This window comes from Phoca vitulina, unplaced genomic scaffold, assembly GCF_004348235.1.
Source record: "Phoca vitulina isolate PV1807 unplaced genomic scaffold, GSC_HSeal_1.0 scaffold9, whole genome shotgun sequence".
NCBI lineage: Eukaryota > Metazoa > Chordata > Mammalia > Carnivora > Phocidae > Phoca > Phoca vitulina.
The window spans coordinates 45047574-45064452 of record NW_022589712.1 but is presented as its reverse complement, the minus strand read 5'-3'; the positions used below and the strand labels follow the sequence as shown (position 1 = coordinate 45064452).

At 43.2% G+C, this 16879-nt stretch overlaps 2 protein-coding genes across 2 annotated transcripts in view; one reads left to right on the top strand and one right to left on the bottom strand.

Moving 5' to 3' along the window:
• Positions 1-6013: 6013 nt before the first annotated feature.
• Positions 6014-16879, bottom strand: part of TRAPPC3L (trafficking protein particle complex 3 like) — a 36703-nt gene continuing 25837 nt past the window's right edge. Inside the window, exons 4-5 of the mRNA XM_032407386.1 lie at positions 10806-10991; positions 6014-6245 (exon numbers count right to left, since the gene is read on the bottom strand). Of these exons, the coding sequence (XP_032263277.1) occupies positions 6126-6245; positions 10806-10991 (306 nt within the window). The 3' untranslated portion in view covers positions 6014-6125. The remainder of the gene's footprint in view (positions 6246-10805; positions 10992-16879) is intronic.
• On the top strand, positions 12033-16734 carry CALHM5 (calcium homeostasis modulator family member 5). Its single transcript, XM_032407385.1, has 2 exons — positions 12033-12572; positions 16110-16734. The coding sequence occupies exons 1-2, from the start codon at positions 12033-12035 to the stop codon at positions 16497-16499; spliced, it is 930 nt and encodes a 309-aa protein (XP_032263276.1). The 3' UTR covers positions 16500-16734.

Sequence of the window (16879 nt, the reverse complement as noted above, 5' to 3'; positions counted from 1 at the left end):
AAGGAAATCCTGTTTGTGATCCAGGTAGAGTCTCAGGTAAGCGCCTCCCGTCAGGATGTTATCCCCCTTGTGTTGGAGTGTAGGTGGAGAATGGTTCATCGGAGCCCAGAAGTAAAGGTGATCTATATTTTCTCCACAGGCATGTGTATGATCACTTAACCCGAAGGCTGGGCTGTTTTCTATTTCTGGGTGTGAGTGGGAGAGCATGAGCCATGGCCTACAGTAGAAGGTATCCTCATCCGCCTACCCTCCACCTCCATCTCCACAAAGACCCTGCCTCACAGGGAAGATTGAGGCCACAGGTCATGAGCTCTGTCAAGGTCTTCCCCTAACATCTCCCATCACATCCCCAACCATGCCCCATCTCACCATCTTTGCTCTTTTCTCAGGGGATGGGGTAGTCTGTGCCATTCAGAGTCAAACTTTTTTGATCTGGATCCTGACCCCTTCTACGTCCCCAGAGCCTTGCTTCCTCAGTCATTCCCTCTCTCCTCTATCTTCAAATGTCTTGCATTATAAACCCCATGTCCCTTCCCTGGCCTTTCTTGGCTTTTCTGTGGCATCTAATGCCTCTGACCACTCTGTTCTCCTTGAGACTCTCTTAGCTTTCAGGTCACCAGGTTCTCCCGTCTCTGTCTGTGATGGAAAGGTCAACCTCACCTGTGCTCTTCTTTCCCTGCTGCCTCTTGAATGGTAGTATTTGTCAAGATTCTTTGTTCCTTGTATTTCCTGAAGTCCATGCTCTCCGCAGATGCTGCCATCCACATCCACTGCTTCTACTATTATCCATGTATCGATGACTCCAAAGCCCATCTTCAGTCCAGGCCTCTCTTCTGACCTTCTGAGGTTTTTTGGATATTTCAAAGGCTCCTTAAACTCAAAATATTCACAGCTTATTAGCTTCTTTCCTAAGCTACCTCCTCTTCTTGTGGTCCCTCACTCAGCCTCTCAAGGGAGACAGGAGACAAGCATTGCCCCCTCCCTCCACTCACCAGCCTGGTCTTAATGCACTTAAAGCACGGGTAAATTTAGCTCCTTTGTAGTTTCATATCCATCTCTTTGTCTTTGTTACCCACCTAATGCCTCGCAGATTGTTATGAAAATTAAGTGACACACCACATAATGGATGTGCCTAGCACCAGATAAAAATCTTAGTTGAATCCAAAACCAAGAAAGCAGCATTTCCAGGTGCTTCTATTGTTTGGTATACACAGACCACAGGGAATTAGCCTTTCCTATTTTAAGCCATTAAAATCTATGTGATTCACACACTGCTTGGAAACACCAAGTCACTAAGTAGTCTGCTGGCTTGGAAGATTTAGGCCACTGGGAGGCTCCAGAAATCAGGATTGTTCTGACTTTGGAATCCCTGGGTGATTCCTGATGGGATTTAATTTTCCAGTAAAAATAGCTGAAGTACCTGAAATGTATGAGTTTTGTTTGTTTGTTTTTAAAGAGCTACTGCTGATTCAAAATATCTTCTCCCTATGGCGTCTCCCTTTTCTGGGACTTGTGTGCTGGGTGTATGCACACTATCCTGCATGGTTTTTAGTCTCTCTCTTCTGTGACCTTTTCCTTTCTGTGAGGAGGAGAGCTATTGTAAAGCCAAATTTATTTCATTGAGCATTCAACCATACGAAAAATGTAATAATAAAGTTTATTCTCTTTGGTATTCTCCAATATGTTGCAAATTATCTAGACCTTTCACCTGTTTATCACGCAGTGAACTTCGTTGCATTACTATAACAGAAACACAACTCTACTTGCTCAAAGAATGCAGTAAATTTATTAGCTCACGTAACAGGCAGATTTTTGTTCTTTCAGTCCATTCATCCTTGTCCTCTGCTCTATGTCAGCAGCAATGATTGTGGTCTGGGGAATGCCATGTCCTGACTGGCTTAGCTCTGACTGGCAAAGTGGTGATTTTCAACTGGGATAGAGCCACTGTGCCCAGGGGATAGCGATGGAGCAGGGGATACAGATGACCTTTCCTGAAGGATGGGTTGCCTAATAAAATGGTGGGCAGCTGAACAGAAAAAAACGCCATTCTATTGGTAGAGATTATAGGCAGCCAGCAAATATCCATTACATTAAGCATAATGAAAGTAAAGGAAGCGGAAGAGGGAATAAAGGATGAAGTAAAGGAGTTGCAGGAAGAATCTTTGAGAAAAAGAAAAAGAAGCATATGTAGTGGCAACAGAGCTCCTAGAAGAAAAAATGGAAGACAAAAGAAACTGAAGGAAGAAAAACAAAGAAAGATTTAATTGGGAAATACGGAGTTGGAGTTTGAGTGGGAAAAAAGAATTGTCCTAGGACATTTCTTTCTTATGTTTTTAGTGAAGGATTTCCAACCATTGATGTGTTTTGTTCAGCACCTCCTTTCTTAGTGAAACATTTTAGAAAGACAGTTTTGCTAATGATCGCTGTGGCTATGCCTTGGTCTCAGCTGTAAGGCGACTACGGCGGATTGAGTAAGAACTGGTGTCTCCTTCTCAGGTTATAGACTGGTGCACTAGACTGCCACATCCCCTTTCCTTCTGTCTGCTTATTTGCCGGAACCACTCTTGGTCAACCACTGGTCATGTCCAGCTAAAGTTCTGGAAGGTTTACCAGAATGAAGAAGTACAGCAACTGGACAGATTTTTTTTTTTTTTTAATATGCAACCAAGCAGGATAAACAAAGGTTTGCTCTCCTTTTTTTTTTTTTTAAAGACTTTATTTATTTATTTGAGAGAGAGAGAGTGAGCGACAGAGAACGAGCAGGGGGAGGGGCAGAAGGAGAGGGAGAAGCAGGCTCTGCACTGAGCAGGGAGCCCGATGCGGGACTCGGATCCCAGGACCCTGAGATCATGACCTGAGCTGAAGGCAGACGCTTAACGACTGAACCACCCAGGCGCCCCGCTTGGCTCTCTTTTCAAAGAAGAAAATGTTCGTCCTACCAAGTTTCTATGGCTGGGGCGGTACCTATCATGGACTTTGGTGTTACTGAGGAGAAATTAATTAGCCTCCATAGCTGATGGAGGAGGCTGTGAAATATAACAACCACTCAGAGTCTACCGTCCCAACTGACAGTCCCTTAACAATGAATAATACCATCTCTTTGAACGTTTACAAAAGTTAACATTTAGCAGAACTTGATTAAAGTGGCCTCTTTGGTTACAAGAGTTTTAATGTCATTGTCTCACTTCATGCATCTGGTTTTCCATATTTCTACTTTGGTCCTTCATAAACAGAGAGAAAAGGGAACTTTCCACTTATTCATAATAGTCCATTCCAACTGCTAAAGAGAGCCAGGCTTCTAATAATGACTGGATGAACCTAAGAGCTTTGAGAAGACAATAAACAAGTATGAGGACTGCTGAGGGAAGTATTTCTGATTCCTGGCAACTCAAACAGTGAATAGGCACCCAGAGCAGGTCTCACCAGTAAACAGCTCAGGTAGGAATCTGGTGATGCCTTTTGAACAGCAATAAACTCTCTCTCTGCCCCAAACTTTTCTTCCCTTTTGGCTTTGCCAAGACGATAAAAATCTCTGCTTTGATCAAGATTTGGGGTTCAGAGGGAAGGCTTTTATGAAATAAAAACTCTGTATTTACACTGTGCAACTTCCACAAGGCTTTTATTAGAAAGACTCAGCCTCACACAAAGGGGGTGAAAATACACTTGGAATCCAGAGGATGGTGTGCAACCTTCCTTTAGTATGAAACCTTTACACAGAAACTTTTCTGTTTTTATGGGTCACCACTCAGCATTTCATTGATCTCTGATGGTCTTTCTTACCTTTTCCTTTCTGTCTCCTTTCTCCCTCTCTATTAACCTGGATCCTCCCCATTAGTTCTTGGTGTCCAAGGTCAAGGAGACCCCGTGGATCTTTGACTGGGAATTACAGACCTGTGCTGTACATTAGAGTAGTCGCTAGCCCATATGGCCTGCATGCGGAACACTTAAAATGTGACTAGTGTGACTGAGGAAATGAACTTTTAATTTAATTTTCGTTCACTTAAATTTAAAAATTGAAGCTATTAAACAACATACCTTTATCAGAGGTACGTATATATATAGGAAAAACATAGTATATATAGGGTTCAGTACTATTCGTGGCTTCAGGCATCCACTGGGGGTTTTGGAACATATCCCCTGTGGATAAGGGGGAACTACTGCACAAACAGTCTTCTCTCTTGGTTAAGTAGGTCACTGTCCATACCACAAATTCAATCCAAAAGACTGGTCTCCCTCTCTAAGGTGAGGGGGGGAATAAAAGGATGGGGAATGAGCCTTATCCTGAAGCCATCACTGGTTCTGACACTCCGCATCATCAGCTGTCTTCAGGTGGATAGGCCATGAAGACAGCCGGCCAAGGCAGTTGGATGGCTGGGTTGGGACAGAAAGGAGAGCAAGGTGTAGTCAGGTAAGAGAATACTCCAGAGCATGGAACATTTCAAGAGGGCTAGTTGGGTACTGATTTAAGAGGGAGGCCCTTAGACATAAGTATTTGGGGTTCCTGGAGGGGTGAGTGTAGGCAAAGAGGAAACAGAACAGAAGATGGAAACATCCCTAAAAGAAGCTTTGGGATGGATGGCAGGCAAACATTCTTCTGGAGGCATCAGTTTAAAATACATGGCATTGTGATATCCCTTCTGATGTCAGGTAATATTCATTTTCCCGATTCTACCTGGTCTTCTGTGGAACTGGCTGAAAGTTCCTCCCATGGTTGCTGCAGCTGCCCCAGTGACCCTATTTGGTCCTTAATACTGACCTCGATGCCCTTTTGAAGAGACAGCTGCATAGGTAGGGAACAAACCATTTCCTCATAGTCTTCAAAATCCAAAAATGTGGAAGTTCAGTGGTTTTTGATGTCATTTAAACTCTTTTATATAATTTAAGATACTTATCATGTTCAGTTGTGCCTTTTTAAATTTTTTTAAATTTTTAAATTTTTATTTTTTTTCAATTGTGCCATTTTATACATGAGAGAGAGAGCGCACTTGAGAGATTACGTGCCTTGTCCAAGATTGAGCCACCAGTTAGGATCAGCTGAATCCACTAGAAACAGACTTGGGACTGTGTCTTTAGGCTCCTGAGTCCTAGTTGAGGTCTACCACGATCATATCATTTACACTAGTTTTAACTGATGGACCCACACTAATTGTAACTTACTTGGAATTTCAGTTCTCTGCAGAGCCCAGCAGATTCTGGACTGCATAGAGGCTTCCTGCGTATGCTGATGGTCTGGTAAAGATTATTGTTTATTGAATCCGGTACATTTTGAATTTTAAATATGTTCTGGTCACAGTCAAAGCATGCTTTGTAAGGTTTTTTTTAGGGGACAAAAATGACAGCAAAAATTCTAACTGAATAAGCTTTGGGGTAAGAAAGTATTTTCAAAAAACATTATTTACCTCTCATTTTAGAGGTTTCCTGGCCTGACCATCAGCAATGTTTCATGAGAATAGGAAGACATTTGGTTAATACTACCTAAAAGTTACATGAATTAAAACTAAATGCTCCTTAAAAATATTTCAGAATTAGCATGCAAATAAACAGCTTGCCTTGGTAATTATAAATCAAGAGAGAGCAGCTTCAGGAGGCTGAAGTGACAAACCAAGCCAATATATGAAAGAAATCATACCCATAGTTACTCAAAAATATGGAAAAGTGTTATAAATGGCACTGTTTCTATAGAGAATGCAATATACAGTATCTAGAAATTGTCTCTCTATAGTGAACTCTATATTGTATCATTTCATCTATTTTTTCCAATGAGAATGGATGAATACGCCAACTGTGTAGTTTGTGTGCTTTTTTTTTTTTTCCATTACCATAAGTAAATGAAATCAGTGGACTCTGTTAGGATGGGCTATATGATATGTGAATTCATGTATGCTATCTTATAAGGAGTAATTTGTATATGAAATCTAATGGACATAAGATTGAAAATGTATAATTTATCAGCAAAGAAAAAAAATCTTTAAATCCTAGTGCCCTGCACTTCAAATTTCTGGCTGATATATAAGCCTTTTAAAGCCCATGCTATTCTTAAACAATTCAAAATTTCTATGGCTCTGTATGTTTAGATAATATTAGCTCCTCAATTGGCCCCCCTGTGGCACTGTGCATGCAATGCTTCATTTTTTCCGTCTGTATTTTTTCTCATCTAGCTTTCTCAGAAATGTTATTCCTATTTCTGTCACACGGTCGCCTTTCAGTCTGTCTCGCAAGAATGTAACATCAGCAGCCAAATGAACCTAGGAAAGGAAAAAGAAACAGGCTTGTGTCATTTAGGTTTTAAAAATAAAACTCTCTAAATTTTTCTCTGTTTTCAGCTCTATTTACCCTGTAAGGGGCTGACTTTCCTTATGGGATGATAAAAAAGAGCTTGCTCTGTGGATGAAGGGCCGTTTATCGTGTGTCCTCCAGAGATGGTCTGGCTGTGTGTCAGCTCTGTGGTGTGAGTCTGCAAAGAGAAGGGTACGCCAGGCCAGGCCCAACCCGGATGATTGTGGGGCAAGCCCAGAGATATGGGCCCACTCTTGCTTACAGTGCACAGCTGAACTATGGGTCCATCTCAAGAAGAACACAAATTCCCAACTCAAAGATAGCTTTGAGCCAATGTGCCTTGTCAAGCAGAACTTCCAAGGATAAATGGATTCTTAAACGATTTCTTTCCAACTGACTTGCGTTCAGTCATTCTATCATCAGCTAAATAACATAATCACTTGTCCTAACAACATTGAGCAATCACTTATGGCTTTAAGAGCTTTGAAAAAGTATCAGCTAAATGAATTATAAATATAAAATTAAAGATTGAAATTACAGACATGAATATTTGATATCCAGCCCTTCTTTTCCACTGTAAAGCATTTCCCACTTCCCATACATTGAAGTAATCCCACAGGGCTTACGTCTCTATTCATTAAAATGTATTCACATAACAGCAGCATATTGCTGACCTACTACCCTCAACAGAGTGTCCATTCAGCTATTTTAAGTCATTGGGATAAATAACTAAGCAAAAGTACTTGGTTGGTAAAAGCAAATAATAAGTGAAAAAGCCTGGGTCTAGTAGGCAATTGAAATATAGAAGCTAGATTCACCCTCATTTCCCCCCATGAGATCATTTTTGTCTTTGTCAAAATTTAACAGAAGGTCAAGTGAAATAAGCAAGGAAGCTACATTGAAGCTATTTGGATATATATTTGAGGCCACATGAGGTCTGGTATCTGTTTGTCATATAGCACCAGAATCAACTGTTATCCGTGAAAGCTGGAGAATTCCTTATCCTATTTTTGCCTTTGTTTTATGGTTCATCCCTTTGCTTATAAGCTCCCAGAACATTTCCCTTCCCTTTTCTTAATTTCTGGATAGGGCAAACCTTTAAAAAATTGGTAGGATAGAAGCATGGAAGATCTGTGTGAATAATACATTATTTTGATTGTTTTATTCTTCTGGATTATCTGTTTTTTTTTTTTTTTTTTTTTAAAGATTTTATTTATTTATTTGAGAGAGAGAAAGAGAGAGAGAGAGCAAGAGACAGCACGAGCGGGGAGGAGAGGGAGAAGCAGACTCTCCGAGGGGAGGGAGAGCCCGATGCGGGGCTCGATCCCAGGACCCCGGGACCATGACCTGAGCTGAAGGCAGACGCTTAACCGACTGAGCCACCCAGGCGCCCCTGGATTATCTGTTATTATATCCTTCCTCTAATTATCACCAATAATCAAAAATTACATGAATGCCTCATTATTGTGTAGGTCGACACATGTTTAGTCTCTGGGGACTCTCTGGTCCCGGCACTCTTAATAGCTAAGCTTCTGGAAAAATGACACTTTGTGGACTATTATTTCTTTCTAAGCTGCCCTTGGCTCGACAGTCTTTGACAGATTGTCTTCTTCCTCCTTCGCTTTCCCAAACCAGCTTTTACTAAGGTCCTTCCTGACTTTTCAGTCCCTACGTGTTTTGACTATTTTTCAGGTCTTGTTTTACTTAGCCTCTCTGCTGTCCTTGACCTTGTGAATCACTCCCTCTTCTTGAAATATTCTCCTCCTTTGTTTCTGACTCCATTCTGTCCTAGTATTTTCCCCACCTCTGATTCCTCCTTCTTGGTATCCTTTGCAGCCTTTGTATTCTCTCTTCAACTCACTCAGTACATGTTATTGCTTCCCAGGGTTCCGCCCGTGACTCCTTCTCCTTCTTCCTCTACACACCTCCGACTGATCTTTTGACAGTTCCAACGCCTCTTCGGTCCACATCTCTCTGTGGCTTTCAGACATGTGTCCAACTGCTTATTGGATATCATCACTTGCCTGTGTGGACACCTCCACTCCAGAACCTCCCAGCTTCTCTCTCACGTTGTCTCTCCTAACCCCCACTGTACCCCTCCTTGGTTTGAACTCTCTTGGTTAACAGTACAACCATCCTTACAGGTTGCTCAGAACCCTGAATAATTCCTGACTCCTTTTCCCAATCTTGTCTCTTTCAGTCAACTGATAACCTAGTCTTCAGTCTAATTACTTACTAATCTGCCTTCTTAATGTTGTTCAAATCGGTCTTCTCCCCTCCACTCCTATTGTCAGGGCTTTATTCTGGTTTTTCTTTTCTTTTTCTTTTTTTTGAAGACTTTATTTATTTATTTGACACAGAGAGAGACAGCGAGAGAGGGAACACAAGCAGGGGGAGTGGGAGAGGGAGAAGCAGGCTTCCTGCTGAGCAGGGAGCCCGATGTGGGGCTCTATCCCAGGACCCTGAGATCATGACCGGAGCCGAAGGCAGTCGCTTAACCAACTGAGCCACCCAGGCGCCCCTATTCTGGTTTTTCTTGAGGTTACCATCACAGCTTCCCAACTGCCCTCTTCTTCCCTTCAGCATCGACCCTGTATGATGTATACTTTCACTTTGACGACAAAGGAATGAAATTCCTAAACCACAAATTTCAAAATATCATTCCCTTGTTTATCAACCTATACTGGGTCTCTGCTGCTTTCATTACAAAAGTCTAAATTCCCAAGCTTGGGTCATATGAATGCCCCCCAACACTTTTTAAAAATCAGGCCTCTGGGGGGGAGTTATAAAGGACTGTGATAACAGCTCTCAAAGAGCACCCCCCCCATGAGGAATAGGGGGAGCAAAAAGAGACAAGTAATAGTCAAGGGGAGAAATGCGACTATGAAGTTAAGGCCAGAGAGCGAAAGGAACACTGAGAACGAAGGTTACTTCTGGGAGGTTGAGGAGAGGAACATGCTGGCCCAGAGGACGGCCGGCCGAGGAGACTCTTGCAGGTCTATGAACAACTCAAACCAGTTTTCTAAGAAGTTGTGACCCTGAAGTGCTACAACATTCAAGTCTCAATTCAGAAATAGGACCAGGAAGTTCTTTTGGTGGAGTTGACATCACTGACTTCCCCAGTACAGAAAACTAAACCGTAACTTGGAGAACCTCCCTAGGAGGAGGGGTCACAGTATCTGTATCCCAGATTAGAGGAACAGGGAAGATCATTCACCTTCCTAGTTTCCTTCTCTTCCTGATGACAGCAATGTTAAAGACTGGAAGATGGTATCCCCAATTTTCTTACAGTCAGGTCCCCAAAAGTGAAATATGGCAAGTTCATGACCTGGACAAAGAACCTTTGTAATGAGATTGGAAAACTTTCAAGCAGCATGGGCTCCTCCCCAAGAGGCTGAATCACAGGGAAGCTACCCACGTACCCAATCTATGGAAACCTCTTCTCCTTACCCTAGACCTGGAAAATTTTCAGATCATTCTCTCATTCTTTTATTCAACATATATATTCAGTCTACTATGTGCCAATGCTGTACATTATGGGAGACAGATAAAATGTAGTCTTTGCATTAAGATAGGTAAAAAAAAAAAAAAAACAGGCCTCTGTAAAGAAGTGAACCCTCCTTTTTCATGACAGTATTTCTCTCAGTCTACATGTCACCCACACTGAACTCATTCAAGTTCCTTGTTCCTGTACTGAAACATTCTTTTTGTGCCTTTGGACATGCTGCTTTTACCGGGAATATCCTTTTCCCCTGCTCCCCTCACCCTAAAGCCTCTTGCTTCCCCTAACTCCTATTTATCCTTCACATGCCAGCCCAGAGTTTCTCTAGGAAGTCTTCCCTGCCTCACCACCCAACCCAACCCAGCTCCTCCCATAGCCATTATCCACACTTCTTCACACATCTGACTTCTCTACTGGACAGAAACTCTTAAAGGGCAGTGACTATGTCTTACTCATCTTGTGTGCTCAGTGCCTTTTAACAGATGCTGATCACTGCCTTTGTCAAGTCAATGAATAATTCAGGTGTGGGAGCCAGCCTCCAAAACAGACCGCAATGATCTCCGCCTCCTGCTCGTCACACCGGCAGATAGCAACCTCCCACTCCGTACCACGCTTGGCAGCACCTGTTGGGACCGGACCTACCGACAGGCTTATGTGGCAAGGAATTTCATGAAGCCTCTAGCCACCAGCCAGGTGCCGAGGTCACGTGAGTAAGCCTGGAGGTGGATTCTCTAGCCTGCGTCAAGTCTTCACCACGGCGGCCCTGACCAACGGCGGGACTGCGCCGGTATTAAGCTCTGAAAGGCTCCTAGTCACAAGAGCTAAGTGCTCTCAGCAAAACTCTTCGCAGATTTCTGACTCTTAGAAACTGTGTGAGATAGTAAGAATTTGTTGTTTTGATTTCTGATTCTTATAAACTGTGTGAGATAATAAGTATTTGCTGTTTTAAGCAGTTGTATTTGGGGGGTCATTTGCTACACAGCCCTAGCTAACAAGTACACCTGGCAAAATGAAATACGTGCTTTACCATTTCCAGGGCACCTCTGATAATCCCACAGAGTAAATTGCAGTAGCACAGAGAGGATCGCCCGGCGGGGAGCTCTTCCACAAACTCCACCAGCGGATTCTTGTCTAGGATCAGGGAAAATTCAGTCCTGCTTGAATTGTTACAGGTCACACTTGGTGTAATCCCCAAGTACATCTTAAAGGCAACCTAATAAAGAGGGAAAAAAAATTCTACTAAAACTTGGTCTAGAACAGATATCTATTAGCAGAGCACCCAAATATTCTGTTCCAGTCAGTGCAGCACGGTGGTTAAGCATGTGGAGTTTGTAGTCGGGGAGTCTGGGTTCACACTCAGCTTTGAAATGTACTGACCCTATGACCCGTATAAGTCTTAAACCCTTTCATTTTTGTGGAATATCCTAAGGGACTAGTTTTCTGTGAAAACAATATGCTTTATGAAACAGAGCTAAGCATTATTTCTCGAAAAATCGTTTTCAAAAATAAACATTGTTCAGGAGGGTAAGAAATTAAAATATTTGTCATCATTAGGGTTGAGGGTAGGGGTGGGCTTGAGGTCAAAGGCAGAGATACTAATTGAGAGGTTGCTATGATCGCCTGGGAAAGAAGCGACGGGGACCCTTCTCATTTTGTCTTTCATTCAAAACTCAAATGTTCCCTAAACTTTTCCATCTAAATTTTGAATAGCCCAAATCCTAAAATTTGGCTCAAGTCTCTGACACTAGCCAGTTTAAGAGGATGTAAAATGCATCTTTCAGATGTTAAGGCAAAGTAGCCAAAGTAGCGGGTCTTAAGCAGTAAGGGAAAAGCCATCACGAGACTCCCGGCTTGGAGATGTGATTTGGCTCCCAGTGAATTGGCTGAAACCTGTTTCTGCTCACGTTGATTCCTCTGGCTGGAAAATTTCTAGACTATTATTGCTATCTATGATTGAGAACCAAGCAGCGTGAAAATAATATAAAATAGAAGCGGTGCACTTTGAATTTACTCTGATTCTCAGTGTTTTGGCCCCAGTTCCCTGGCGCAAAATCCACCAGTAGGAGGCATTATCTGAACATGGTTGGGAAATACTCATTCCTGGGGAATGACATTGTTTCCTTATCTGGCTGAATTCAGTCTGAAGAAGGAGGACTGTTGTTTCTAAAGAAGAAAGAGCTCCACCCTCGGTCACTGCCACAGCAGCTCCGCCAATAAATAAGGGCAAAGCCTTTTCCCTTGGTGTCTCTTCAGCATGGATGCTTTTCAGGGGATTTTAAAATTCTTCCTCAACCAGAAAACTGTTATTGGCTACAGCTTCATGGCTCTGCTGACCGTGGGGAGTGAGCGTCTCTTTTCCCTGGTGGCTTTTAAGTGTCCCTGCAGCACCGAGAATGTGGTCTATGGGCTGGTTTTCCTCTTCGCTCCTGCTTGGGTGTTACTGATCCTGGGATTCTTCCTGAACGGCAAGGCTTGGAGGCTCTTCACAGGCTGCTGTGTGAATCCCAGGAAAATCTTCCCCAAAGGCCACAGTTGCCGCTTTTTCTATGTCCTCGGTCAGATCACTGTGAGTTCACTGGTGGCTCCGATGATGTGGCTTTCTGTGGCTCTGCTCAATGGGACTTTTTACGAATGTGCCATGAGCGGGACCAAAAGTTCAAGACTCGTGGGACTGATTTGCCAGGGCAAGCCCCAAGAGTGCCGGGATGAACTTCACAAAGTCTCTTGTGGCAAAACCAGCATGACACCCGCGGACAATGAAGAAGTGAAGCTGTCCCTTCAAGCCCAGTCTCAGGTAAGGAAGGACAAACTCGCCTTTCTCTCCCAGGAGGAGCTTGAAGGATTCTCTCGGGTACTCCTTTCAGGCAGAGCTGAGTCTGCATCCTGCTAGGACACTTTGAAACTAAAGGAAAATTGGAACACGATGCAGCATGGAGACAATCTAAGGAAAAGCTTTTTTAGAGGTTGGTGGCTCAGTAAAATTGCTGACTGGATTGTCTTCCACTTCCGAAAAGAAAATATCCTCTGGGTTATGCATATGTAAATACTTAAGTGCTTTTAAAACAATCTCTCTGGGTTGACTTGGTAAATAATGCATGACACTAACTCATAATTGAGTGTTAATGGCACAGCTGTAATTAGAAATTACTGCCTCCTATCAATTATTTATTTTCAAACTGGTTTCTCAGAAAAACACACGCAGATAGCATTCATCTATTAAAATTCAGCTGAACCAAACGAGCGGATGTTTTTCAAAGCGGCACGTAATATAATTAGTGTAGAGATCCCCTCAGATGATTTCTGGCCACTGTTATCTCTGTGTATAAATATTGTCAAGATTGAGAAAAATTTCCTGGTAAAGTGAGCATCACCAGTCTTTAAATAGCCGTTAGTGAAAAGGGACCCTATTCTCTAGGGAAGTTACGTCCTCTGCTCTTTGTGCTCTCTACAGCTAAAGAAATTCTTACATTACTTAAGCAGCTCAAGATTTGGGACACTGTTTTATTTAACAGAAGGAAACTGTAGCTTTACTTAACTGACACAGGGAAGTGGCTTGTCATCCTTCCAGGAACCTGAGCACAACTCCAGATGTGAAGCCTAGCCCTGACCTCAGGAAAAGACTGAATTCCTCCTGCTGAGTCGTAGGTCACAATCCCCAAACCAAAACAGCTAATCAGAGTAGATAAACAGATCCGCAATTTGTCAGGAATGCCATTGGCTTCAGAAGAAAGGCACTGAAAGGAAGATAATTTTACCTTTTCAACAAGGACTTGCCTTTTCGACAACACATCAGGGCAGTCTGGTTTTAAAATCATACTTCCCCCCCCAAAATAAATAAGTAAAATCATACTTTCCAAAGCTGGTTGGAGGTAGAGTCACACCCTACTTTTTACATAAACTGATAAGCTTAAAAATGCCCCCCCGACAAAATCCTTTGTTTAATGCATAAAGCACATCCTAAATGAAAACATGCCAGGATCCCACTGTCTTCCTCCTTTTGTTGAAGGAAGGTATTAATTCCAAATGTTATGATACAATGAGTGATTTATGATTTATGTCCTCAGGCACCAGACTATTCGGTTAGCGCCAGATCCAAACACTTACCACTTGTGAGCTTTTCTTCTCCAGACACAGGCATAAGGAAATCACGCATACCCTGTCATCGCTTAGCCTGGGCACACCACCTGCTTACTTTCCAGCAGAATGAGAAGGACCTGGGGCTGATTTCTAGGGGATGATGCGTGTGGGATGTGGACAAGGAGAGCTGTGTCGGTGGCAGGTGCTGACCGCAGTGGTTCAGGAGCAACAAACAGTCCAGATCAATAGTTGGGTATGTGGGTGGGGGTGGAAAAAGTGCCTCAGCCATGGGTGGGGCAAAGAAACAAGAAATCCAGCCGGGTGGCTCTCTATTCTTAAGGAAGTCGCATGGACTAGTGGCCAGAGCTTGGTCTTAGAGTTGGCCAGCCTTGGGTTTGAATCCTGATTCTACCACCTACCAGCTCTGTGACCCCGAGCTCATGGTTTGACCCCTCTGAGCCCCTGTTTCCTCATACTTGGGACTAATAACACCTCCCTTGGGGGGTTGCTGGAAGGTGTAGAGATGATGGACATACATGGGCATACAGGGGCTGACGCACAGTAAGTGTTCTAAGTTAATGAGAAAACTGCCAGGGTTTGGGGGGGGGAGGAGTCATGCACAATGGAACATATTGAGGGCTGGGGTGGGAGCATCCACCATGTCTAGTTAGATTCCGGGTACTATGAATTGGGGAAGAACAAGAGGGCTCAGTGCTCAGCACTCAGGTGAGAGCAAGGTGACGCTAGGATGCGACATGGGAGGAGGTGTCTGTAGTTGATCAAATAGTGTAACTCAAGCAGAATTGGCTCATGATACTGAGGTGAGATGGCCTACTGGCCTACAGGAGGCCCGGCTGGGTGGAAAGAGGAAGGCAGGCGATGAAGAGAAGAGGAAGATCTGAAGTAGCCAACCACAAGTGACTCAAGGTAACTATGAGGACTTTCACACGATAGGAGCTGTGCCTCATTCACAAATCATGTCAGAACGATACCATGAGCTCAGTAATGCTTTTACATAAACATCTATCCGTTTGAAAAATAGCAGCATGTGATACTAGCTACCACTTCCTGAAGGCATATGTATGTCTACATTGTCTTATTTTAACCCCCCAGATTCCCCTCTGAGGTGGGTAACCCCCATTTTACAATTGAGGAAGTGAGGCACCCATAGGAAATGAGAACACCCATAGGGAGGGGAAGGTTGAGATTTAAAGCCACCTAGGGCCAGTCCAGAGTCGGCATTCATGTGGAGTCCGAGGCCTTCACAATGACAGCATAGTCTGAGCCGGAGGGTGGGAACTCCCGGTTTAAAGCATCAGGGCTTGTTTGTAGTTCTGTTACGGTCTGAATGGGTTCATTTGCAGATTCTTGCTTCTATTTTCAAATAGGCCCATTTGCTGAGAAATACTAAGAGTCATTTAATGAAAATGTCAAGAGAAACTGTGAAAGGGCTCTGTTAGTTGCCCAAATAGGAAATTAATTCCAATTGTGACAAATATAATTAAGAACAACAAGAAAGTTTAGAAGGTCAGTTGAGCTATTTAGAGTTCTGCTTTTAAAATTCAGAACAAAAAATGCCAGTCGAACCAGTTTGTACTCAAAAAGGAATTTTTTTTTTCTAATTACCAAAATTCAGAACCAATTATCCTGAAGGTTTAGAATGACTCTAATTTTTTTTTTCTTGGCTTTTCTGCGGCCTTTCAATTTTTCTAGCTTCAGTTTCCCCATTCTATTATGTCTCTCTCACTTAATGATGGATGATGAGTAATGGAATTTTTTTCAGAGAGGGTCCGTTGTTCTCTGCAAACAACGTAACATGGAAAAATCAGTCACTAGCCACGAATATGTATTTATCAATGCCTGAAAACTCCTGGCTGAGAAAATGTTCATTTGCTCCGATAATCACATTCACTCATGCACGGAATTCTTTCCTTTAATAACTAATACTATTTGAGGGCTTGGTTTACCTGATTCTTGGATAATTTATATTTTTGCTCTTTTCCATTTGTCTGCCTTCTGGTTATTTCTTTGCATACCAGCAATGGTGGGCAGGATGGATGATAGGGATTAGATAAACCCACATTTACTTTGACTGTTAAAAAAGTATTGTTAAAAAATTAACATGAAGGATTTCCACTGAGACATGGCAGTGACTGTGGTATTAATTTAGCCATACACTTACCAGTAACACCACCTCCGCCCCCTGGGAAGTGGCTTTGCTTTTGCATGTCCTCAATGTTTCTTTCTTTCTAAGATTCTAGGATGGTGCCTGATTTGTTCAGCATCTTTCTTCTCTCTGCTCACCACATGTTACGCTCGCTGCCGATCTAAAGTTAGCTACCTTCAGCTGAGTTTTTGGAAGACGTACGCACAAAAGGAGAAGGAGCAGTTGGAAAATACATTCCTGGAGTATGCCAAGAAGCTGAGTGAGAGAAACCTGGAATGCTTTTTTGAAAACAAGAGGCCAGAAGTCTTCCCCATGCCCACCTTTGCAGCCTGGGAGGCGGCTTCCGAGCTCCATTCTTTTCACCAAAGCCAGCAACATTACAGCACCCTGCATAAGGTGGTGGAGGACGGTCTGGAACTGAGCCCCGAGGATGATGAGACCACAATGGTACTTGTGGGTACTGCCCACAATGTGTAGTGCATCCACCACCACGGACTCGTGGAGTTCAGGGGTACACTCATTCTGACATTTCGGCTGCATCCGTAGCAACCAGTTTATCTCTGGGTTTTCTCACAGTATTTCCTTGAAGACAAGAACCCAAAGGGAAGCCGCTTTGCAGCTCCCAAGGGCAGGCAGTGTCAGGATGTGCTCAAACTGATGCTGAGGGAGTGGTCAAGGATGGTGAGAAAGGGGCTCTTCCACTGATGGGGGGTTGGGGTTCAGTGGATTCAAGTTCTTTTTTTTAAAATAAATTTTATGTATTCATTTGAGAGAGAGAGAGAGAGCAGGGGGGAGAGAAGGGCAAAGGGAGAGAGGGAGAGGGAGAAGCAGACTCTCTGCTGAGCAGGGAGCCCGAC

Bases quoted from the DNA above. Each gene is read 5' to 3' on its own strand.
- CALHM5 (XM_032407385.1), top strand. From the start codon at position 12,033: ATGGATGCTTTTCAGGGGATTTTAAAATTCTTCCTCAACCAGAAAACT. The intron at 12,573-16,109 runs GTAAGGAAGGAC...TTTCTTTCTAAG, and splicing joins CCCTTCAAGCCCAGTCTCAG to ATTCTAGGATGGTGCCTGAT.